At 41.9% G+C, this 26,422-nt stretch overlaps 1 protein-coding gene across 1 annotated transcript in view; it reads right to left on the bottom strand.

The window, feature by feature from the left end:
- GFRAL (GDNF family receptor alpha like) overlaps positions 1–26,179 on the bottom strand; it is a 118,118-nt gene extending 91,939 nt beyond the window's left edge. The window contains exons 1-2 of the mRNA XM_030195613.1: positions 26,114–26,179; positions 3,881–4,015 (exon numbers count right to left, since the gene is read on the bottom strand). Of these exons, the coding sequence (XP_030051473.1) occupies positions 3,881–4,015; positions 26,114–26,138 (160 nt within the window). The 5' untranslated portion in view covers positions 26,139–26,179. The remainder of the gene's footprint in view (positions 1–3,880; positions 4,016–26,113) is intronic.
- Between the last annotated feature and the right edge of the window lie 243 nt (positions 26,180–26,422).

The raw sequence follows: 26,422 nt of genomic DNA, 5'->3' as shown, positions 1-26,422 counted from the left end.
CCGCTTATTTAATGGCAAGCTGTCCCAACCCAGCCGCCAGACCCACTCAGGGCCAGACCTCCCTGTCTGTCCTTCCTGCAGAGGTATACTTCCACCAGCTGCTGCCTCTGTCACCAAACAAGCCCTTCCTGTTCTGCTCCCAGGGATTTAACCCTGTCTACCAACCCAGAGCACTCCTCACAGTTACAGCTTTTATTAACAGCAATTACTCCTTAGTTAGCCTTAGGTTATTGGGCCTGATCAGGATACCCCCTCTACTCATGGGTCCTGGCAGAGGTGAAGGCAACCAAAGACCTTGTGCTCTCTAATCCTATCACTTTTATATCCTTCCAACTCCACCCCAACTATGACAACCCTTGTCACTTATTCTTTCCTAAACCTCCATCTGGGCTGGGCTACTCACCCTCCCCTTCATGCTGTTCTCCCTCCCCCCAGTAAATCTGGAGAGTTCTACACCAGTTCTAGAAATCCCCTGGGGAAATTCTCACACTGAATTTTCCAGGGGATTACAGTGGTGGAAGTAAGTATTTGATCCCTTGCTGATTTTGTAAGTTTGCCCACTGACAAAGACATGAGCAGCCCATAATTGAAGGGTAGGTTATTGGTAACAGTGAGAGATAGCACATCACAAATTAAATCCGGAAAATCACATTGTGGAAAGTATATGAATTTATTTGCATTCTGCAGAGGGAAATAAGTATTTGATCCCCCACCAACCAGTAAGAGATCTGGCCCCTACAGACCAGGTAGATGCTCCAAATCAACTCGTTACCTGCATGACAGACAGCTGTCGGCAATGGTCACCTGTATGAAAGACACCTGTCCACAGACTCAGTGAATCAGTCAGACTCTAACCTCTACAAAATGGCCAAGAGCAAGGAGCTGTCTAAGGATGTCAGGGACAAGATCATACACCTGCACAAGGCTGGAATGGGCTACAAAACCATCAGTAAGACGCTGGGCGAGAAGGAGACAACTGTTGGTGCCATAGTAAGAAAATGGAAGAAGTACAAAATGACTGTCAATCGACAAAGATCTGGGGCTCCACGCAAAATCTCACCTCGTGGGGTATCCTTGATCATGAGGAAGGTTAGAAATCAGCCTACAACTACAAGGGGGGAACTTGTCAATGATCTCAAGGCAGCTGGGACCACTGTCACCACGAAAACCATTGGTAACACATTACGACATAACGGATTGCAATCCTGCAGTGCCCGCAAGGTCCCCCTGCTCCGGAAGGCACATGTGACGGCCCGTCTGAAGTTTGCCAGTGAACACCTGGATGATGCCGAGAGTGATTGGGAGAAGGTGCTGTGGTCAGATGAGACAAAAATTGAGCTCTTTGGCATGAACTCAACTCGCCGTGTTTGGAGGAAGAGAAATGCTGCCTATGACCCAAAGAACACCGTCCCCACTGTCAAGCATGGAGGTGGAAATGTTATGTTTTGGGGGTGTTTCTCTGCTAAGGGCACAGGACTACTTCACCGCATCAATGGGAGAATGGATGGGGCCATGTACCGTACAATTCTGAGTGACAACCTCCTTCCCTCCGCCAGGGCCTTAAAAATGGGTCGTGGCTGGGTCTTCCAGCACGACAATGACCCAAAACATACAGCCAAGGCAACAAAGGAGTGGCTCAGGAAGAAGCACATTAGGGTCATGGAGTGGCCTAGCCAGTCACCAGACCTTAATCCCATTGAAAACTTATGGAGGGAGCTGAAGCTGCGAGTTGCCAAGCGACAGCCCAGAACTCTTAATGATTTAGAGATGATCTGCAAAGAGGAGTGGACCAAAATTCCTCCTGACATGTGTGCAAACCTCATCATCAACTACAGAAGACGTCTGACCGCTGTGCTTGCCAACAAGGGTTTTGCCACCAAGTATTAGGTCTTGTTTGCCAGAGGGATTAAATACTTATTTCCCTCTGCAGAATGCAAATAAATTCATATACTTTCCACAATGTGATTTTCCGGATTTAATTTGTGATGTGCTATCTCTCACTGTTACCAATAACCTACCCTTCAATTATGGGCTGCTCATGTCTTTGTCAGTGGGCAAACTTACAAAATCAGCAAGGGATCAAATACTTATTTCCACCACTGTACATAGGCATGGTCAAATTTTAGATAAGGCAGTCTGTACCTGATTATTTAATAGATCAGGATATATGGGAACAAGTGGACAGATTGGGTTGGTCTATTGGTCCTTTACTATTCTCTACTTATGCTACTACCTTGCCTCAATTTTAAGGATACTTTTGAAAATAACTTAGGCCTCAATTACAACAATTTACTGTACGCAATTTATAAAACTGGGGATAATTTTTAAACCAAGCAAAGAGCTGAAAATTCTGGGGGTTCTTTTTACCTACAAATTTGACATCAGTACTAAAAGGGAAACTTTTTCTTTTGAAATTGCGTTGGGAAAAACAAGAGCACAAATCTTTTATTAGCATGGGCAGTTTTTCCCATGAAAAGTCATTGGCATACTTACTCTTTGCTCCAACACCTTCCCTGGGAACTCTTCCCTCATGATTGCATACATTTATTCATATATTTGATATTCGGCACAGCATAGGTGTAAGCATAAAACCCTTTTTTATCTATGAACATGCCATTCAAAAAAACCTAAGGTTCTCTCTTACTAAGTTGTGTTACTAAATGGGCTTAGCTTCATGCCCCTCACTTGGTTCAGGAAGCCGCTACAGTCAGAGCATGCTGTGCCTAAAAGCCTTGTGAGCTTCTACTTCCTAGTTGCTGCACTTCCCTTTTATAGCCCTAGATGGGGCGTTGACAGATGACCTCACTTCCTGGCTAGGGATATATAAGGAAGTGCTCTACACTCCTCTAGTGCTTCGGCAACAGGCTTCCAGAGTTGCTCATACGCCAGTGTTCATTGCCTGTCCAGTTCCTGCTTCCAGCCTTGATTGTTCCAGTCCTGCCTGTTCCTGTGTTCCAGCCCTGCTTGTTTCTGTCTCCAGCCTTGCTGTTCCAGCTACTCCCTGGCCTCGACTCCATCAAGCCAGCCCCCAAGGGCTCTTTTAAGAGCTAACCTCTAGATGGTCCCTGTCATGTTCCAGCCAGTCTGCTAGGCACTGCCTAGTCCTATGCTTCAGCCAGTCTAAGTCAGGTCCTGCCTTCTCCAGCTCTTGGACCCTGCCAGTCGGTCCCATCAATAACTGTCAATGAGGGCCTGTCGGGCACTCACACCACACAGGTACAGCCAACCTTATCACGGTCCAAGGGCTCACCTTCCCCAACCGTGACATTTAGTATGCTCTTATGTGGGCCTTTCCTGTGCGCTAAGCCCATTTCTAGTGTGACCCTCAAAAAGGGTTTTTTTTTCTACTTTTTACATTTATGGCTGTGCACTGTTGCATTAGCATATGGCCATTAAAAAAAAATTAACATGGGAGCAGTTACTGCCTCCCACTGATGAGGTGATAAGGGCTCCCATGTTATGGATACACTAACCAGTTGGTGTGATGGTGATGTCAGCACACTAGCCAATTAGCACATCCATGTCGATTCTCTACCTCTGACACAGCCCCCTCCAAAAATAAATACTGTGGGCTTAGCATGTGCAGATGGGAAAACTAATGCAAAACGCTTTAGCATGTACTGTGTTAGGTTATTTTTGCTGCATTAGCTCATGTTAGCACCTAATGCAGCTTAGTAAAAGGGTCCCTATGTTAATCAAAAAGGTCAAGTTATTATATAGGGCAAATATAGCTGTGATATATTTCTTTGTTTTGATTATATAAATACATAGAATCAGTCCTACTGTGCTTAAATACAGCATCTAACTATGTATTTCAATGTATTTTAAAATGCTTTTAGAATAATAGACTTCATAGCACATTATTTAGTTTTTACAGTACCTGTAATATTACAGGAGTCTTCAAATAAATTCAAGAAATTTCCACATCTGTTGGCTTCATGTATACATTGCTTTCTTAACCGGGAGCAGTCAGTTGTCCGTGAACCAGATGTATGCCCCAGAACTGTCAGATATACTGTAAATACAAATAGTAATCACAATTTATTTTAAAAAGGGTGACATCAATATTCAGAGACCTATCAGTTTATAAGAGAACTGGCTAGGTTTTTTTTTTTTTTGCTGAATATTCTCTTTGGTCTCATCAGTCGAAATTTGACCAGCTAAATTTAATGCAACTGGATGACTTTTCTAAATGGGCCACCTAGATTTAAGCGGTAAGGACATATACAAATACTGATATTCTAGTCTGTGAGGGAGTCAATAGGATGCTGCTCCTCTCCCTTATTAGCACTCTCAGTCCCTCACAGTGTCAGAGCCACCTTAAACCCCATAGTCCCGCCCAAAGGGGAAGTGTCTTGGGAGGGGTGGGACAAGGAGGGCATGGTCCAGGAAGTATATAAGCTGAGGCCATAGCTAGATTAAGGAGGTCCAGAGAGAAGCAGCTACACCTATGGCATGTGCCTCTACCACTTATATGTAAGCTGCCGCTGCTACAGTCAGGTAGACCAAGCTCCACTGGGAACCTTGCAGATTTTGTACTTTGACCTAAGTGCTAGAGACTTCCCTGATAACTTTGAGGAACCAGGCAAGGGACAAGTAAAGTGTGCTGCTGGACTAAGGTTATAAGGTACACAGCGGCCCTGCAGTAGCAGGACACACGAGGACATTGTTATATTTACAGACTAGTTTTTATGTCGCCTTTTTCCTCCTACCTGTGAATGGAACAGGTCCCCTGACCTACCAGCTTTAATAAATGCTCTTCCCCTTTATCTTCAACTACTATGTGGCTCTGCCTTACATGGGCACCGAGCCTACCCTCGTTTCCATCACCATATAGTCATTTACGCATGTATAAAAGCATATAAACACACAAATGCCATTAATCCTGCTACGTTCTATTGCAGTGGTCTTTATTAACTTTTAAGCTGGGCCCACTTTGGATTCTAATGAGTTGAAGGACAGTTGTCTTCCCATACAGGGCCACAACACTGCTGAACAGTGTGTGTCAATGACACCCATCCCCACCAGTCCACCTTCAAACTTGTAAACATTTCGAAATGTGTTTTCCTTTATCTATTGAGAAATGCCTTGTCCTTTAAGCATTTAGCTGTTTCCTCATCCACTTTCCTCTTTCTGTCGTGAGCCTGCATATGCATATAGAGAGAAGAGTAACAGAAAACAAGACAAACAAAAAAAAAATAGAAAGACAATGGGGGCTGCAATAGCATGTTCTTTGCAGGTGGGCATTCACATGGGTGAAATCTGGGCAGAGTCTATGTCGTGAATGGATGGGCTAAACACTTATGAGTGTAAACTATAAAATGCTATTATTTGTGCATTTATCTGCCCAATCTAGACATACTTTGACAGGTGTAAATGCATATGTTTAAAAACATACATATGTCTAGCCATGACCTCTCTGGCTTTCAGACCCAGTAGTCATTCAGTGCTACAACGATTCTGTGCAGTATCTCTGGTCTCTTGGCCTTCTGGCTGAAAGGGGATGCCCCCCCCCCCTCCCTCTATTGAGTGAAAGCTAGAACTGCAGATCACAGGCTCTAATGAGCTGGAATCAGAAAGAGCTAGACTCACAAAAGAGCTGGACTCAGCTTTGAACCTGGCAGGGAAGGGACCCCTGCGAGCCCTTCCTGAGGGTAGCAGTAGAGCAGCCCTTGGCAGCAGGCTCAAGGCAAGGAGGCCCTTGGAAGAAAGTTCATAGCAGAAAAAAGGCCATTGAGGGCACATTCAGTGTCTGAGGTCAAGAAATGGAGCAGCCTTTGGGAGCAGGCTCAGGGCATAGGCTCCTGGAAGCATACGCATGGTGAGGGCGAAGGACTCTGGGGCATAGTCGATGACCAAGGCCCAGTGGCAGAGCAGACCTTGAGAGCCTGACTCAGCTGTCATTGGATGTTCAGCAGCCATCAGTTCAGAGTGCACCAGCAGGAGGGTAAGGTCTAAGGGACCTGGTGAGGTTGGACAAGGGAAAAGAATCAGTGAAGGAGCAAAGGGGACATAGGTAATACTTCCACTTCAATAAAAAGACTAACAAGGAACCATGGAGATGTGTTTAAAAGTGCCACATTGGCAAGGAGATTAATTAGATTCAAAAGCACTGTTTAAAGGCTGTTTAGTCATTGATTTATTGAACACTATTTACTCAGAAGGCTTACTTTTCATTAACAAATGTATTAATGCTTTCATATAGTATAAGTTGTATATAATTTTATAAATTGTTTAACATTTTAGCCAGCCTTGTTCACCTGTGATCTTTTTTTTTTTATTATTTCTTAGAGGGGGGGGGGGGGCAGGAGAGAAATCCCACCCACTAATACCTTTCTTCCCCAAGTAGAGTCACTAGGCACCAACTATTCCAGGGTATGACTGAGACTGCCCAAGAGAGACTCCAGTAAGTACATAAGTACATAAGTATTGCCATACTGGGAAAGACCAAAGGTCCATCAAGCCCAGCATCCTGTTTCCAACAGTGGCCAATCCAGGTCACAAATACCTGGCAAGATCCCCAAAAAGTTCAAAACATTCTATACTGCTTATCCCAGAAATAGTGGATTTTCCCCAAGTCCATTTAATAATGGTCTATGGACTTTTTCTTTAGGAAGCCGTCCAACCCTTTTTAAAACTCTGCTAAGCTAACCGCCTTTACCACATTCTCTGGCAACGAGTTCCAGAGTTTAATTACACGTTGAGTGAAGAAAATGTTTCTCCGATTCATTTTAAATTTACTACATTGTAGCTTCATCGCATGCCCCCTAGTCCTAGTATTTTTGGAAAGCGTAAACAGATGCTTCACATCTACCCGTTCAATTCCACTCATTATTTTATAGACCTCTATCATATCTCCCCTCAGCCGCCTTTTCGCCAAGCTGAAGAGCCCTAGGTGCTTTAGCCTTTCCTCATAGGGAAGTCGTCCCATCCCCCTTTATCATTTTCGTCGCCCTTCTCTGCACCTTTTCTAATTCCATTATATCTTTTTTGAGATGCTGCAACCAGAATTGAACACAATATTTGAGGTGCGGTCGCACCATGGAGCGATACAAAGGCATTATAGCATCCTCATTTTTGTTTTCCATTCCTTTCCTAATAATATCTAACATTCTGTTTGCTTTCTTAGCCACAGCAGCACACTGAGCAGAAGGGTTTCAACATATCATCAACGATGACACCTAGATCCCTTTCTTGGTCTGTGACTCCTAACGTGGAGCCTTGCATGACATAGCTATAATTCAGGTTCCTACTTTCCACATGCATCACTTTGACTTGCTCACATTTAACGTCATCTGCCATTTAGATGCCCAGTCTCCCAGTCTCGTAGGGTCCTCTTATAATTTTTCACAATCCTCCCGCGATTTAACGACTTTGAAAAACTTTGTGTCATCAGCAAATGTAATTACCTCACTAGTTACTCCCATCTCTAGGTCATTTATAAATATGTTAAAAAGCAGTGGTCCCAGCACAGACCCCTGGGGAACCCCACTACCTTCCTTTTTCCATTGAGAATACTGACCATTTAACCTTCCTCTCTGTTTTCTATCTTTTAACCAGTTTTTAATCCACAATAGAACACAACCTCCTATCCCATGACTCTCCAATTTCCTCTGGAGTCTTTCATGAGGTACTTTGTCAAACGTCTTCTGAAAATCCAGACAATATCAACCGGCTCCCCTTAATCCACATGTTTGTTCACCCCTTCAAAGAAATGTAGTTGATTGGTGAGGCAAGATTTTTCTTCACTAAATCCATGTTGACTTTGTCTCATTAATCCATGCTTTTGAATATGCTCTGTAATTTTGTTCTTTATAATAGTCTCTATCATTTTGCCCAGCACCAACGTCAGACTCACCAGTCTATAATTTCCCAGATCTCCTCTGGAACCTTTTTCAAAAATCGGCGTTACATTGGCCACCCTCCAATCTTCCGATATCACACTCGATTTTAAGGATAAATTATATATTACTAACAATAGCTCTGCAAGTTCATTTTTCAGTTCTATAAGTACTCTGGCATGAATACCATCCTGTCCAGGAGATTTGCTACTCTTCAGTTTGTAGAACTGCCCCATTACATCCTCCAGGTTTACAGAGAATTCATTAAGTTTCTCTGACTCGTCAGCTTCGAATACCATTTCCGACACCGGTATCCCACCCAAATTTTCCTCTGTGAAGCACTGAAGCAAAGAATTTAATTAATTGTTACGGCTTTGTCTTCCCTGCTTGCTCCTTTTACTCCTCTATTATCCAGCGGCCCAAATGATTCTTTTGCCGGCTTCCTGCTTTTAATATACCTAAATAAATTTTTACTATTTGTTTTGGCCTCCAATGCAATCTTTTTTTCAAAGTCCCTCTTAGCCTTCCTTATTAGCACTTAGCATAAGGAATGTCAAGTCAAATGCAGTTTCTTATTATTTTTAGTCGGTTCTTTCTTCCATTTTCTGAAGGATTTTCTTTTAGCTCTAATAGCTTCCTTCACCTCACTTTTTAACCATGCCAGCTGTCCTCCTTTTTTAATACTCAGAATATATTTGGCCTGGGCTTCCAGAATGGTGTTTTTGAACAGCATCCATGCCTGATGTCAATTTTTGACCCTCGCAGCCGTTCCTCGAAGTTTTTTCATTTTATCATAGTCTCCTTTTTTTAACGTTAAACACTAACGTATTTGATTTCCTATCTATAATTACTTCAAAGCTAATATCAATTCCGATCATATTATGAGCACTGTTATCAAGCAACCCTAGCACCATTACCACCCGCACCAGATCATGTGCTCCACTAAGGACTAGGTCTAGAATTTTTCCTTCTCTCGTCGGCTCCTGTACCAGCTGCTCCATAAAGCTGTCCTTGATTTCATCAAGGAATTTTACCTCCCTAGCGTGCCCTGATGTTACATTTACCCAGTCAATATCGGGGTAATTGAAATCACCCATTATTATTGTGTTGCCCAGTTTTTTTGCATCCCTAATTTCCTTTAACATTTCTGCATTCGTCTGTTCATCCTGGCCAGGTGGACGGTAGTCCACGCTTATCACTATCCTTTTCTCCTTTACACATGCAGTGCCTGCTAGAGTCTGTTAATGCTGTGGTACAAAGTTTTTAAAACTAAGGGGGAAAGACTATGGAGATTAGTTGATAAAATTTGCTTTTTATATTTTTATTTTGCCTATCATTAACATTCAATTCCTCCTTTAAACCCCAATCTTTAGGTTCCCAAAGCACAAGTCAAAATAATGTTCACTTACCAGGGAAATGTCCTCTTCTCTCAGAACTTCTCAGAAAGGTCGGCCCTACACCCAGGAATGTTCACAAGGTGCATGGTTACATTATATAAAGCAGTGGCGTAGCCACAGGTGGGCCTGGGTGGGCCGGGGCTCACCCACTTAGGGCTCAGGCCCACCTAACAGTAGCACAAGTTTAGTGGTAGCTGGTGGGATCCCAAGCTCAGCCAGCTGAAGACTTCCTCCTGATGGTAATGAAAATGCTACTCTCCATGATACCGGCACCTGCGTTATGTTCAGTTTTCAGCGCATGCCTGCTGCAGATTGCCAAGGTGGAAAGAGGCGTTTTCCCACCAGTTGAGATATTTTTTGGGTGGTGGTTGGGGGAGGGGGGATAACAATTGGTGCCCACCCAGTTCTTCCCTAGGCCAATCCAAAATCTGTTGTCTGGCTACGCCCCTGATATAAGTTGGCACCTGATTTTCTTTATAGAACAGGCTTCCAGTAGGCACGCTGAAGCAGCTAAAATAGGTGAACTTTATAGATGTACCTTTTTTGTGCTAAAAATAAAGTACTAACCAATTAAAGGGTGTAGTTATCAATGTAATATTGAACCACTAACTCTTGCTTTTTGTTTTGTTTTTGTTACATTTGTACCCCGCGCTTTCCCACTCATGGCAGGCTCAATGTGGCTTACATGGGGCAATGGAGGGTTAAGTGACTTGCCCAAAGTCACAAGGAGCTGCCTGTGCCTGAAGTGGGAATCGAACTCAGTTCCCCAGGACCACTAGGCCACTCCTCCACTACATGTTTTAGCAGTCTGTTGGATTTGTGCAGAGAAAGATGATCCAAAGGTTACAAATTCAGAAGACAGGCTTCCAGTAGGCACGCTGAAGCAGCTAAAATAGGTGAACTTTACAGATGTACCTTTTTTGTGCTAAAAATAAAGTACTAACCAATTAAAGGGTGTAGTTATCAATGTGCTATTGAACCACCAACTCTTGCTTTCTTAGCACAGGTTCTATTTTATGCAATGAGTTAGTCACTAATAACTGGGATTAAGAGTAAAATAACACATCTTAATGGTAGTCCATATTGATAACTCCCCATCCTCGCAGTCCTCAAACAAAAGCCCCAATAACCCAGAAATACCTCCTTTCTTCTCCTTGTTCCAATATTACCTTTCTCCACCACAAGTTCTGATCTTTCCCCTTCCTTCTTCCTGACTTGTTTATTTTTATCAGCTCAAATCTTTTCATTGATAGGTCAAGGTGAGTTACATTCATGTACAGTAAATGGTAAAAAACAAAACAAACCAAAAAAAAGGTATCCATAGGTCAATATCCCTTTCCATTTCCTTCCAGCTTTTCTGCCACACTCTGTAAAACCTTTTATTAAAAAAAAAAAAAAAAGAAAAAAAAAAGACATGTGGCAGCTCTTCCCCTCCTATCCTATCCATAGTGTACACTCTTATCAGTAGATGACATTTGTTTCAAATGATAGCCCATCTCTACTATTCATTGATGGTCAGAAACGATATGGGAGGAGAGGAGCTTGAATACCTGAAGAATCTGATAAACAGAGACTTAACTGAATTTCTCGGCCTCAGAATTTCTGTTACTCGTGATTTTCTAAATAGTTATAAAATTCATCTTGTACACTGTGACACAGTGGGGGTGTTTTCTCTTCATACATTTTCAGACTCAGGGCACAGTAGATAATAGGTTCATCAAGTCCAGTATTCTCTTTCTAACAGCAGCAAATCCAGCTCACAAATATTGGCAGGATCCCAAAAAGTAGCTATATTTCATAGGGATGGGTTATCATTTGAAACAAATGTCATCCACTGGTAATAGTGCACCTCTTCTTACAGAGTGCACACTATCCTCCAGATTCTATGTAGCGTGCCTAGAGATCCGCGCCAAAATCCAAACAGATTCTATATCAATGTGCGTAACTTAACAAGCTTATCAAGCTAATGACCACTGAGAACCGCACTTAACAAGCAGTAATGAGCACTATTTGGCACTAATTAGAATTTACACACACAAATCACTAAGCATATTCTGTAACAGTGAGCCTAATTTCTAAAGGTAAAAGGTAAAAGGGTTGTGGTTATGGGCAGGGAAATGGGTGTTCCCAAATTTATGTACATAGTTATAGAATATGGCCCGGTGATCTTAAATCTACCTGCTGGGGTTTCTGCCTTTATTTAGTGAGAATGGATGCGCTTAGATTTAGGCACCATAGAGGGGCATAATCGAATGTCATCGGTGATCTATTTTGGCGGCGGTGCAATAGCTGGCCGGAACCGTACTATCAAAAAAGATGGCTGGCTCTCTTTTTTTTTTAGATAATACAGTTTAGCCCGGCCAAATGGCAGAGTTCGCCGGGTTTGAGATGGCCGGTTTTGTTTTTCAGCGATAATGGAAAAAAATGCCGGCGATCTCAAACCCAGCGAAATCCAAGGCATTTGGTCATGGGAGGAGCCAGCATTTGTAGTGCACTGGTCCCCCTGACATGCCAGGACAGCAACCGGGCACCCTAGGGGGCACTTCTAAAAACGTTACAAAAATATACAAATATCTCCCAGGTGCACAGCTCCCTTACCTTGGGTGCTGAGCCCTCCAAATCCCCCCCCCCCCAAAACTCTACACCACTACCATAGTCCTTATGGGTGAAGGGGGGCAGCTACATGTGGGTACAGTGGGCTTTTTTTTGGGGGGGGGGGGTTGGAGTGCTCAACACTTACCACCACAAGTGTAACAGGTAGGGGGGATGGGCCTGGGTCTGCCTGCTTGAAGTCCACTGCACCTATTAAAAACTGCTCCAGGGACTTGCATACTGCTGTCAGGGAGCTGGGTATGACATTTGAGGCTGACATACAGGCTGGCAAAAAAGGTTTTTATTTTTTTTTTTTAGTGTGGGAGAGGGTTGGTGACCACTGGGGGAGTATGGGGAGGTCATTCCCCATTTCCTCCGGTGATTATCTGGTGAGTTGGGGCACCTTTTTGAGCCTTGGTCGTGAAAATAAAAGGACCAAGTAAAACCGGTGAAATACTGATTAATGCCGCTTTTTTTTCAATTATCCGCGAAAGACGGCCATTTGGTAGCCACACCCACGCCCGCCCATGTCCCGCCTTTGCCACGTCACTGACACGCCCCCTTGAACTTTCGCTGGCTCGGCGACGGGAAAGCAGTGATACTGTCAAAAAAGCAGCTTTCGATTATACGGATTTCGCTGCTTTTGAGAGATCGCCGGCCATCTCCCGATTTATGTTGGAAGATGCCTGGCGATCACTTTCGAAAATAAGCCTGATATATAGCATTTCCCCCTATATGCATATAGAGCACCTTCTCTGCATATAGTGTACACTTTCCCCTAGGGTGCATGTGCAAACTATCACATGTGTGTGAACCATTACATATGCACACCCTATTGGCAAAAAGTGTGCAGTATCCTCCAAATTCTATATATGGCATCTTAAGATGTGCACACTATTTTAGCCACACAGACAAATTGTATGCACAACTTAATTGATTAACAAGCCAATCAGCACTGGTAATTAGTACTTAACCAATTTGTGGCACTAATTGGCTTTAATTAGAATTTATATGCACAACTTTCTAGGCATATTCTATAACACGGTGCAGTAAATTTTAATGTGCACAGTAAAAAGGGGGCATGGCCATAGGCATGGAATGGGTGGGTTGTGGGCTTTTCAAAAAGCTATGTGCACTATTATAGAATATACCTGATGTGCGCCTAACAGACGACCATCGGATGTATTCTAACTTAGGCGCACCTGGTTTTAGATGGTCTAAATGGGTGTGTCTAAATTTTAGTCACAAGAACGGTGCGTGAGCATATTCTATAAACTACACCTAACATAGGTGTAGCTTATAGAATCATGCTAGCCACATCGATTTATGGAGGCGCCATATATAGAATTTCCCCCATGCACAAAGAGGATGCAGTACGTGCACCACCCTCAGATTCTGTATAAGTCATTTGGGTGCAGATCTCAGATGTACATGGAACTAATTAGTCTGGGGTCCTTTTACTAAAAGAGATCTGCGCTGGTTTAGGTGCATGTTTTGGACGTGCACAGGTCATTTTTCAGCGCGCCTGGAAAAAAGGCATTTTTTTGTGGCTGAAAATGGACGTGCGGCAAAATTAAAACCAGTGTATGTCCATTTTTGGCCTGAGACCTTAACGCCACGTTAACCGAGCGGTAAGCAGCCAGTGTGCGTAAACTGCCAATTATCACAGCGTGTTTTGGACGTACATCAAAAATGGAATTACTGCCCGGGGCATGCGGTAGCTGGGTGGTGGTTCCAATTTGGTGATTGTTGGATGCACGTAGGAGCCTATGCATCTTAGTAAAAGGGTCCCTCAATTAGTTGCTAACAATCAATTATTATTGGAGTTGACACTAATTGAGGGTTACATGCGCATCTGCCCTATACCCTATTCTATTACATGGGTGCTTAATTTCATATACCACATGATTCAAGAGGGGACATGGCCACAGGAGGGGCATAGGCGGCAAGGGCATTCCCAGAAATTATGCACAATGTTATAGAATACTTGGATTTGCACCACCAACTGTCATCATTTGAGCACCAGGATTTACACCAGCTTTTGGGACGCATAAGTCCTCATGTCCAAAGTTAGGTGTGGGAAGTGCACTATGGTAGTATACCCCTAAAGGGCACAATGTGGAGAGTGTTCTTTACAGAATACTTGCTTAACAAGGATACTATTACTACTACTACTACTTATTTCTATAGTGATACCAGATGTATGCAACACTGTATCTTAATGGCACGTAACTTTGGGTACTGTTTCTTAAATCTGGCCTATAATGAGCCCTCTAAGAAAAGGGCACACTTAACAATATTTGTTGGAACCAACAATAATTCCAAATGAAAGCAGCACAAAAATGTTCTGGGTGCTCATCTCTGTTATTTTGCTTAACCCTAGACATAAACAGTGGCTTTCCCTAGATCAATCTTAATAATGCTTTAAGAACTTTTCCTTCAGGAATTTGTCCAAATTACTTTTAAACTCAGTTATGCTAACTGCTTTTAACAGATCCTCCAGCAATAAATTCCAAAACTTAATTTTGAATGATTTTTTTTGGGATTTGCAAATGTGATCACTCATTGTTCCCTTTTCTAGATCATTAATAAATATGTTAAAAAGCACCAGTCCCAATATAGATCCTTTAGGCACATCACTACTCATTTTTCTTCATTGATAAAACTGACAACTTAGCCCTATTGTCTGCTTTCTAGCTTTTAACTAGTTCCCAATGGAGGACTTTATCAGCACTTTTTGAAAATCTAGATGAACTATGATGGTTATTTTAGAAGGCTTATTCACAATTTGTATATTTAAATACCAGCATTTATACATGTATATTGCATTCCATTTCGGAAAGCTGATATTTACATGTGCAAATCCAAACAGATATTTCAGTGAGTACAGATTTGGCTGTGTTTTAGAAAAGGCTCTAAGTTGGCAGATCCTTTCCAGGTCTACAATTTAATGTTTGATTTCTTTCAATATTCTGAGTAAATACTATCCAGTTCGGGAGATTTGCTATTCTTTGCCAATTTTCTCTATTATATCTTCCATGTTCAGTGAGATTTGTTTCAATTTCTGAGAATCATCACCATTAAATTCTATTTCTGACATGGTTTTCTCAGTTACATATACCTTGTTAAAACATAGAGCAAAGAATTCATTTCATCTCTCCACTATTGCCTTGTTTATTTTTAAGTTTATTTTTAGGTATAGAAAAAAGTGGGATGTGTGACCACGGCAATACAAGACCTGGAGAGATGTATCTTAAAAATACTTATTGATGAAAAAAGACTCAACACAACCGTTGTGTTTCGACCGTTAGGCCTGCATCAGGAGTCTCACTCGACAGTGTTCCGTATAGTGAGTCTCGAATGCCGGAAAACAGCTGCATGCGTTGGGAAACACGTAATGTGTTGATCTGTGAAATGGGTCTTTAAGAAGACCTTTTGCGAAGGAACTTGCTCGTAGACAAATAGAATGTCCCAACACACGCATCAGTGAGACTCCTGATGCAGGCCTAACGGCCGAAACACAACAGTTGTGTCGAGTCTTTTTTCATCAATAAACAAGTATTTTTAAGATACATCTCTCCAGGTCTTGTATTGCCGTGGTCAAACATCCCACTTTTTTCTATATCTGTGTTCTCCCGTGGGGCGTTCGAGTTCTCAGCTTGACTGCGGATTTGTTTGAACTGAAGTTTATTTTTATACATTGTTTCTTGATTTTTAATGTGTTCCTTTTATAGATTTGTTTTAGTCATATGTTTTATATGTTTCAAGTATTTTTACCACAGACCTCTGCCGCAGGCATCTCGCTGAAACATGGCCCATATCAGGTCCTTCAATAAAACTGTCCCACCCCTTCTTGAGGTCCACTGTACTGTTTTATTGTTGTGTTTTATTCATTGTGGTTTTGATTTCCTCTCTGCTGTTGCCTAAAATACTGAAGAGACCATATAAGACAAGTCAGGAGAGGGGTGAGGGGAACATTAGGGAAAAGTGGTGTTTATTGTTGTTTATCCAATAATTCCCTAATTCTATAAACTTGTGGGCACAATTTTACGCTTACCACACAAAGTTGCATGTGCAAGTTATGTAAAACTGTCAGTTGTGCACATAACTTAATATGATAATTAGCTAATTGGTGATATAGCAATTATTGTCTATAATTGACATTGGCACTGATTGCTACAGAATTAGCAGTTACACATGTATCTGCTCTTAGTCAAGATTCTGCAACTTGTACGCTCAAAACCCATAGTGTGCAACTGCTAGTGGACATGGATGTGGGAGGGGCATGGGCAGGTCAGGGCATGCCTAGTACTTATGCATGTGGGTTATAGAATACTAACAGTTACACGCTTAACTGCTTACAATTAGATGTGTGTAGGTGTAAGTAATCGCACCTAAGGTTAGGTGTGCAACTGTGGACTTAGTCTAATATTCTATAATGGCAATTGCGTGCACAATTGCCGATATAGAATTTGCATTTAGTGCACATCATCTTGATGACTAACTTTAGGTGATTTTTAAAGTATAACCCCTAAATGCATATTTAAAATTTTTGTATCAGAGGTGTTTTACAGGTATCTATTGCTTAAAACTTCAGAAGCCCTAAATATCTATTTACAACCTCAATATTTTCAGATTTTAGTAACTACCACAAGGTGATTGGTAGTAGAATGTGCTTGTGTTACTGTTTACTACAAAGCTGACACCAGACTTTAAATATATGCAATAGACATCAAACAATATCTCACCTCTCATTTCCCCCCCTCTAATCCCCCTCTTAACTATTGACTACCTACCATCTTTTCATCTCTCACTCTCATCCCTCCCAAAACACACCCAGAATACACTCCCTTGCCATATGGATGCACTGCAGTTTTAGGTGTCCATATCTTGGATTTATAAAATTAGTATTTGGATATCCATGCAAATATAGATGTCTAAATGCTGGTTTTCAGACATCCAAAACATGAATAGAGCAGCTACCAATATAACCACCATAAAGACTCAGCTGCGTGACTCTAAGTCATCTCTCCTTGATGATCTCCCTCCATAGTGTTTAAAGAAATACTTTCGAACAGAAATGTTCCTTCCAAATGGAGACACGTTTCACAAGAGGCAGCAAGCTATAATCACAACAAGAATATACAAGCACTTGGGCATCCATTTTTCATGTATTTGAGAATAGGGACTGCCTGTGCTAAAATGCTTGAGGAATGGACATCCATATGTGACGTACTGACTTGGATATTCTTATTCTAAGTTGAACATCCTTTTCCTAAAATCTAACAACCCAACAAAAATACATCAGTTAATCCGTTTCTAATGCACCATAAACTATACATTTTATATTTTTATTTTGTATTTATTTCTCTCAAAATTGTCTATGGTAAATTAAATTGCTGATGAAAATAGCCTAGTGTGATATTTTCCTTCTTGTCCTCTTAATTGGGGACAACTGACTAACAACAGATGTGCCTGGGGTGACTGGCAGCTGGAGAGGGTGATAAAAAAAACGAAGACTACATGGAGAGAAAATAATTTAATATCTTCTAATTAATCTTATACCTATCTGGTCACTGAAAATTGTGTACAATTCTGGCACCGCATATACTGTAAAAAAGATATAGCAGAATTAGAAAAGGTATAGAGAAGGGTGATAGAAATGATTAAGGGGATAGGATGACTTCCCTATAAGGAAAGGCTAAAGAGGTTAGAGCTCTTCAGCTTGGAGAAGAGAAGGCTATGGAGAGAGATGATTGAGGTCTATAATATACTGAATGGATGGGTAGATATGAATCACTTATTTACTTTTTGAAAATACAAGTACTAGGGGGCACACAATAAAGCTACTAAGTAGTACATAAAACAAATCAGAGAAAATATTTCCTTACTCAATATTAATTAAACTACAGAATTCGTTGCCAGAGAATTTTATTTCCCACAGAACATTTATTCTGCATGACTTTCTCCGATTCTAACTTATAGCACCATCCTTTTGTTCAATATTTTGGTTTTCTTCAAATAAAACAGCTTTTAATATTGTAGTATCTTCTCTTTGGAATGTACTTCTGCTGGAACTAAGGATTAGAGAATGACACAGGCATAGGGACATGCGGTAACAGCAGGAATGGAGACAGAGCCCGTGGGGATGGGGCAGGGATGGGATGGGGACAGAGCCTGTGGGAATGGGGACAAACTTTGCCATGTGTCATTCTATAAAAGTTTTGAGACTAACCTTAAACAGGCTGTTCCAACTGGATGAAACAGTATCTATAAAAACAACTCATCTTGACACCTGTCAACTGAATTCAATGATAAAAAATTGCAGAAGCTGCTTTTGGATGTAAATGAAGCACTGTTAAATGACAGCATTTGTATCTTGTCTGCCTTGGATGTGGCAAAGAGTCTTGTCTGCTGATCCATCTGCAGCATCCACCACATGCCCAGTTGCTCAAGCATCTTACTATTATTGCAACAGATTCATCCATTGTTGATGGCATCAAGGCGCATTTCTAACACTTTAATTGACATTTTCTTGTTCATCCACTGCACAGTGTTGGTTCCTTTCTAAATCCACATCTGAAAGACAATCCAATTGTCTTACCAGATGATGTAAAACACAGGGAACCAAATCTTTGAGACAGTTGTATCAAACCCAGATCAAAATAGAAGGCTTGAGACCATCAACATCAACAACTCAGGATCCTCCACAATCCACATTACCACAAAAGCATCACATCTGTGGAAGTGCCCCTCTCCAAAAGAATGACAATGGATGTTAGCAGTTTTATGAGCAACTTTTATGGATCAATGTCTCTTTTGAAGGCTGTTAATGAATTGGAAAGTTATTTATGTTTGAGTGATGCAGACAGCAATGTTTTGATTTTATGGAAAAATAAGCAAAAGTGCTAGACAAAACTGGCAAAACTTGCACAGGGGATCCTGTGAATTCCTATTACCAGCATGTCTTCTGCGAAAACATTTTCTATTGCGGGAAGGACTGTGCTTCATAGGGCATATTTCTATCCCACTTGGGCATACAGAGTGGATTGTATTTTTTACCCATGGACATTTTAAAAGGGTAGATTAGGGTTCCTTGGGGTAGGGGGTAAAGGGTGGCAAAACATGATCATGTCAGGCAGATTATCCCCCGCTTGATTTAAGCTCTGCCTAACATAAGTTGAAGAAGATCTATAAAGTACTTCAAGTGCATTTGAATTAATATAAACTTAAAAAAAGTGATGAAAATATAATTTGTGGGGAAATTTAAAAGCTTTGACTTCAAAATAGTTAAGGAGTGGAGGAGTGACCTAGTGGTTAGGGTGGTGGTCTTTGGTCCTGGGGAACTGAGGAACTGAGTTTGATTCCCGGCACAGGCAGCTCCTTGTGACTCTGGGCAAGTCACTTAACCCTCCATTGCCCCATGTAAGCCGCATTGAGCCTGCCATGAGTGGGAAAGCGCGGGGTACAAATGTAACAAAAAAAAAAGTTAACTGTTTGTAGATTGGTGTTTGAACCCTTGGAGAACCAGTGACGAGGTGGGTGCTGTAAACCCTTGCATTTAAATACTCTCAATATGCAAGGAGCACCGCTGAGGTTTTCAGGGTTCTAGTAAATTTCTAGTGGGAAACGTTGGGCTGAAGATTGATTGTTTCCACTTAAGATTCAGTCATATAGTCAGCATGTACTAATGTTGCCATTAGTGCACAGCCATTTAAAAAAAAAAAATGAACACTTTAGCACTCTCCACATCCATTTTGTGGCAAGAGCTCATGCAGTGATCCTGCACTAACTAGCTAGTGCGTGTAATGTGGATGTGCTGTTTAGCGCAGCAGCACCCACTCTCTGCCCTCCTGACACCCCTCCCAAAAAAACAACAAATTTTTATCACCAAGACTAGCACATGCTAATTTGGCAGTTATTGCAAGACGCTTGAGCACATCTGTAGTATATCATTTTAAGCTGCATTAGGCAAGTATTAATGCACAATGCAGCTTTGTAAAATGGCCTTGTGGAGGGGCATAATCGAAAGGGGTGCCCAAGTTTTCCTGAGGACGTCCTCGCGGGATGTCCCAGCGAAGGGGCGGGGAAACCTGTATTATCGAAACAAGATGGGCGTCCATCTTTCGTTTCAATAATACGGTTGGGGATACCCAAATCTTGAAAATTTAGGTCGTCCCTAGAGATGGTCATCCTTAGACTTGGTCGTTTCTGATTTTCGGGGATAATGGAAACTAAGGATGCCCATCTCAGAAACAACCAAATGCAAGCTCTTTGGTTGTGGGAGGAGCCAGCATTCATAATGCACTGGTCCCCCTGACATGCCAGGACACCAACCAGGCACCCTAGAGGGCACTGCAGTGGACTTCAGAAATTTCTCCCAGCTACATAGCTCCCTTACCTTGTGTGCTGAGCTCCCCCCCCCCCCCAAAAAAAAACAAAAAAACCAAAACCCACTACCCACAACTGCACACCACTACCATAGCCCTTACAGGTGAAGGGGGGCACCTACATGTGGGTACAGTGGGTTTCTGATGGGTTGTGAAGGGCTCACATTTACCACCACAAGTGTAGGAATGTTTCAGTATCATGATCTTTTCAAAATCCAAATTGATGTTGATCGAAAATTTCATGTTGCTGTAAAAAAAATCATCAAGTTGTTGAAATACTGCACTTTCAAAGTTATTCAAAGTCGTTAACTCGCGACAGGATTGTGAAAAATTACAGAAGCACCTTACAAGACTGGGAGACTGGCCGACTAAATGGCAGATGACGTTTAATGTGAGCAAGTGCAAGGTGATGCATGTGGGAAAAAAGAACCCAAATCATAGCTACGTCATGCAAGGTTCCACATTAGGAGTTAATGACCAAGAAAGGGATCTGGGTGTCGTCGTCAATAATACACTGAAACCTTCTGCTCAGTGTGCTGCTGCGGCTAGGAAAGCGAATAGAATGTTGGGTATTATTAGGAAAGGTATGGAGGATGTTATAATGCCGTTGTATTGCTCCATGGTGCGACCGCACCTTGAATATTGTGTTCAATTCTGATCGCCGCATCTCAAGAAAGATATAGTAGGATTGGAAAAGGTGCAGCGAAGGGCAACTAAAATTACAGTATAGCGGGGATGGGACAACTTGATTTTTTTTTACAGCAACATGAAATTTTCGATCAACATCAATTTGGGTTTTGAAAAGATCATGATACTGAAACATTACTAATATCTTTGTTAGACAATGTCAGGATGGATTTTGATAAGGGTACTAAGTTTCTGCTGGTTACCTTTGATATTTCAGCAGCTTTCAATACCATTGATCATAATATTTTGTTGAATCGATTACAATCATTCGGATTATCCGGCTTTGTGCTATGTTGGTTTAAATCTTTGTTGAAAGATAGGAATATAATGGCTATTTCAGCTTTTAGGGGCCCTTTTACAGAGCGGCGGTAAGCCCAATGTAGGCTTATCACTCGCTGCCACTGGCGGTAGTCCCACCTTGAGCATGCGCCATTTCTGGGGGAAATTTCACCACGAAGAAAATGCTTAATATGATGTGGATATTGAAACGAGTGAAGCCATATCTCCCATTCAACACTTTCTGGAACCTGATACAGTCCACCGTAATTACTCATGCTGACTACTGCAATAGTGTTTTTTTAGGATGCAAAACCCAAATACTGAAAAGACTCCAAACTGCCTAAAACACAGCAGCCAGGCTTATTTTTGGCAAATCAAAATTCGAAAGTGCATCACCTCTTCGAGCGAAGCTTCACTGGCTCCCCATCAAAGAAAGAATAAATTTCAAGATCAACACAATGACCCACAAGATCATACACGGTGAATCCCCCGGCTACATGAGTGATTTGATCGACCTCCCTGCAAGAAATAGATCTATTTCTTCACGAACTTATCTGAACCTACACCTTCTCAATTGCAGAGTAATTAAATACAAGACCTACTATGCATCCAGTTTCTCCTTTTTGGGCAGCCAGCTTTGGAATGCTCTACCAAGACCTATACGATTAATTAACGACTACTTGCCCTTTAGAAAAATGTTGAAAGCTCACCTCTTTAAGCAAGCCTACTCTAATGTCCCAACCTAATCTTACCAACCTCCATTCCCAATTCTGTTCTGACTTAGATACCGACCTCATCATTGGGTTTACTTACCCCTCCCTCCCCATTCCCCCTCTACGCATCCCATCCTTCTCTTCTCCATCTCCCCTTTATTATATCCTTCCTTACCCCTTTCCCCCCAACTTATACTATCCTATCTACCCTATTTTATCCTAATCATACATTATCAAACTCAACTTATCATACATTATTCAAGCTCAACTTCATAATGTTTCACTACCGTTTTGAAATTTCTATTATAAGACTTTGTATTTTGAATTACTATGTAAGCCGCATTGAGCCTGCATTGTGTGGGAAAGCGCGGGGTACAAATGTAATAAATAAAAAGAAAACCCCTGGAAATAGCTTGTATGGTGATAATTGGGCATCGCCACATGCTGCCCGGTTATTGCCAGGTTAGCACAAGAGCACTTATCGCCTCCTCAATGGGTGGCAGTAAGGGTTCCCCATCACATGTGTGCCTGGGGCCTTTTTACACACTGCAGTAAAAAGGGCCCTGGCAAGTGGGAAAAACGGCCCCTGCCGCCAGTGCAGGATCCTTTTTCTTGCAGCTTGGTAAAAGGACCCCCTGAGTGCCAGATGATTTTTAGCATGAGCTAAAAATGCTAGTGCACCTTAGTAAAAGCCCCCTTTAGGTAGATCCCAGCATTGCCTTAAGTGTACGCTCAGACAGCCCTGTCGCTAACCGGTTAGTGCCATGGCAGTTACACCGGATTTTCAGTGGCACTGTGTTGTTATGCCACTGAAAACCTGAGGATAGCCCATTCACTTTGATAATTATATTGTAAGCTCTGTTGAGCAGGGACTGTCTCTTCATGTTCAAGTGTACAGCGCTGCGTACGTCTAGTAGCGCTTTAGAAATGATAAGTAGTAATTTAACTGAGTAGGATGCTCTCCTGCCCAGTTAAATTGTTCTAAATTTCTACCCTATAGCTTTTAAGCTCCTAAATTAATATGACTTTTCAACTGTAAAATTTAAGCTCCTGCATTTGGCTGAAGTAGGGCACAATTTTAGGAGCATAAATTTAGGAGCTCAGCCTTTGACAATTTGTTAACATTACCCTGATGCAGGCATATGCCAAAATCATGATAATGTGTGGGCTATATTGATGTTTATATAACCAGTTTCTTTAAAAAGTCTATTGTGTAGTAGAAACACTGCTCATTAGCTTGCCAGACAGTGTGCTAATTGTAGAGATAATACAGGATCTGACTGGCACAGAGGCCAAGATGCACAAAAGTCGTCATTAGAGCCGTTCCCTACCAAATTCCATAGCGAATCGGTAGGAAACGGCTATGAATCAAGGAAAGGGAATGCAAATGAGCTACTCGTTGTAGCTCACTTGCATTCTCTATTCCATCATAAAACAGTCGGCCAATCAGCCGGTCGAGCATGCGCAGAGCAGCAAAGCATTATGCTGGCTGCTCTGCGCATGCCAAGGATGTCCTTTATGGATGTCCTACAGCTCCGTTAAAAACTTACAGCCTGCAAGCATGAGTGGGGAAAACAAAGTAGAAATTAGCATCAACAGAAGTTATTCTGTAGCGTTTCCTGTAAAGATCACATTAGGGGCCACACCCAGACACCCCCCCCCCACAGAAGCAAATTGGTTTTAAAAAGTATTGCCACATTCCTGTACCTACCTCCAATCAAACTGTACAGTACGACTCACCCTTACCACGTTCCACACGGGTCTTCATAGACAAATTGACTGACAGAAATTTTCCCTCACCTTGGAATCTTCCAATCACAATCTGCAACACATCCACTCTGATCGATGATTGGCTCACAGTATTCACTGATGCAAGAAGAAAATGTTTCATTCTGAACACCTTATTGGTAACTTATGAGGCGTATGCACGGCTCCTCCTCCTCCCGTCACTCTTTGAGGAATGGGATTGGCTTGCAATGTGTGGCATGGCACGCCCCACACAAACTCGAAAACAGAAACCATCGAGCAGCCAAGCTGCTGCCAATTGGGCCAAGCTGCTGCCAATTATGATGGGGGTGTGTGCGGTGGTATGTCTGATTGGCTGAGGCGTTCTTTTGCTCGGTAGTTTTTCCCTTTGGGGGCTGGACTGGAGTGGCTCTTCGGGGGGTGGGCAAAGATGTGCTCTGAACGTGATGGGAAGAAACTGTGCAGCTGCGTATGGGAATGCTCAGCAGCCCCTTCTGTTTTCTTAACATTTTCCAACGTTTCCATCGTTTAAAAACCACGGAACTGATTTGCTGTCCTCTCTGCACTAGGGTTTTTCAAATGTTGGCTTCAGTCCCGATGGGAAGAGAGCTTCTTAGAAGTAAGGAAAATGCCAGTGGCCTCCCCCACCCCCGATTCGACAGAGCACAGTATACTTTAACTCTCTATGCATGGCCATAACTCTTAAAACACAGGGCAGATCAGTTACAGTGTCCAGAAAAAAAAAAAACCCTAGCTCCTTTTAATTCTGAATCCCTCACAGCAGCCCCAACGAGAGGTGCCGACCTCACGTTAGGTTTTCCACGGTGAGGGGAATTGTTAAACGTTAGTGCATCTTATTATAATAGCCTTGCAATGGTAGTGCGGCTCATTATAATATTTTACACTCCATTTTCATTAGCTGCTACCGTGGTCAGAAAGAAGCCTTTAGTGCATGCCAGGGTTTACTACTGGCTCATTAAGCTTTGTGCATCTTGGCCTTAATATCTAGGACTTTCATGGCCACCAGAAGTTATCCAGATCCAGCTGATATTCAGTGCCAGAACCCAGAAAATGAACTGGGCACAGTTAGGACTGCATTTGTTTTGCAGTCCTACTGGTCCAGTTAGTTATTTGGGCACTGTCACTGAATATATATCTGTGGTGTGCACATAATTTCTGGGTCTGTTCCTGAACTGTCCAGGTAGTAACCACAGCCTGCTATGGTGCTTAGAGCTGATATTTAATGGCACTGAATATCTGCTCCTGATCTGCCAGCACTATGTAACTGGCTAGGAGCCTCTCCTGATCAGTTAAATAACACTGATGACCCCTAAATTTAAATCTAGTATTTGATTTCCTTTGAAATTAATGGGTACTATATGGGAGCACAAATTTGCATCTAGCTCAAGCAACAGTAAAAACACTGAGCTCTGAAGGCACCAGGATGTAAATAAAAGGTCCATATCTGTTGCAATGACTCAATCTTTGCACATTGATCTGTGGAAGGGCATTAATGGACCATCTCTAATGGTTCCCGTTTCTTATCTGCTAAGCATATCTTTTTGCTGGCCATTTCAAATACCTTTGTTTTTTGCCAAATCTCTCATGAACATCTTCTTTTATAAAACTGCTATTTAGCTTTTATTTCCCATGAAATTCACTCTCCAGAGGCCAAATGCATTTTGGATGAATTGAGCCTAATATAATCCCATTAACTTTTTCAATATTATCACTCTCCTGTCCTCTCTCTGTTCTGTCCTCCCTCTTTTTTTTTTTTTTCTGTGCATGAAACCAAATGGAAATGTCAATAGCTCTTCTTCTAGCTTTACATGCACTTATGCTTTTACTCGGCAAACATTGGACTATTTGCTTAGACAAAGATCCCTTTTACATTTCTTCTTGATGACTGAGTTTCTTATCGATGTTCACATTTGATTGAAAAAAAATTCATCCTTCTCCCATATGGTATTTACAGATTTGCACATATTACCAAGTGATAGTTTGAATAAGCATGCTCAATGGCGCATTTAGCAAAGAATGGCACTTGAAATTACACTTTAGTGTGAAGTGTGCACCTGTTCATAGATACCTCGCAGCACTAGAATAAATAGGGATCAAGTCGTGCATGAACTCTAGAAACTAGACATTCACTCAACACATGGAGCAGAAAAGATTCTATTTACAATCCACGCTTCAATTCACATCAGCTCACTCCTCTTACACAGGAGCTTTTGCTGTCAGAAAACAAAACTAAAAGCCAGACCTTAGTAATTCCTAACTTATATTATATATATGAATTCCCTCCTAAACATTTAATAAACTAGGCACATTTAAGAATAGAAGCAAAACAGATAAACTGAAAATAAATCTTAATCTCTTCCAAGTAATTCAAAGTGGAAGATAAACATGCTGAATCCATAAACATCGTCTTCATGAGCTTTAGCAAAGCTGCTGTTAAAGCACAGTACCTATAAGAAGGTTGAAGATCATCATTGCAGAACAAGTGGTGTGCACCTGGGCAGGTGGATATGCTGCTTGTTTTGAAGGCTGCGACGAGTCACTATCACGACGGCCGAACTGTTGTAATGGGATAGAGGGACGTAGAACTCCGCTCTTTCAATTCAAGGCATTACAACTAGTTTAGCACCACTAAGGTTGGACAGAGCCCAGCTCAGAAAGCTCTCAGCTATTAGTCAATGACTTGGTGACGTCACAGCGAACTCTCCCTCCTACACAAAGACAGCCCAGTGGGAAAATGATTTAAAGGGGCACTGACA

This window comes from Microcaecilia unicolor, chromosome 3 (assembly GCF_901765095.1).
Source record: "Microcaecilia unicolor chromosome 3, aMicUni1.1, whole genome shotgun sequence".
NCBI lineage: Eukaryota > Metazoa > Chordata > Amphibia > Gymnophiona > Siphonopidae > Microcaecilia > Microcaecilia unicolor.
This window is presented reverse-complemented; position numbering and strand designations above follow the sequence as displayed.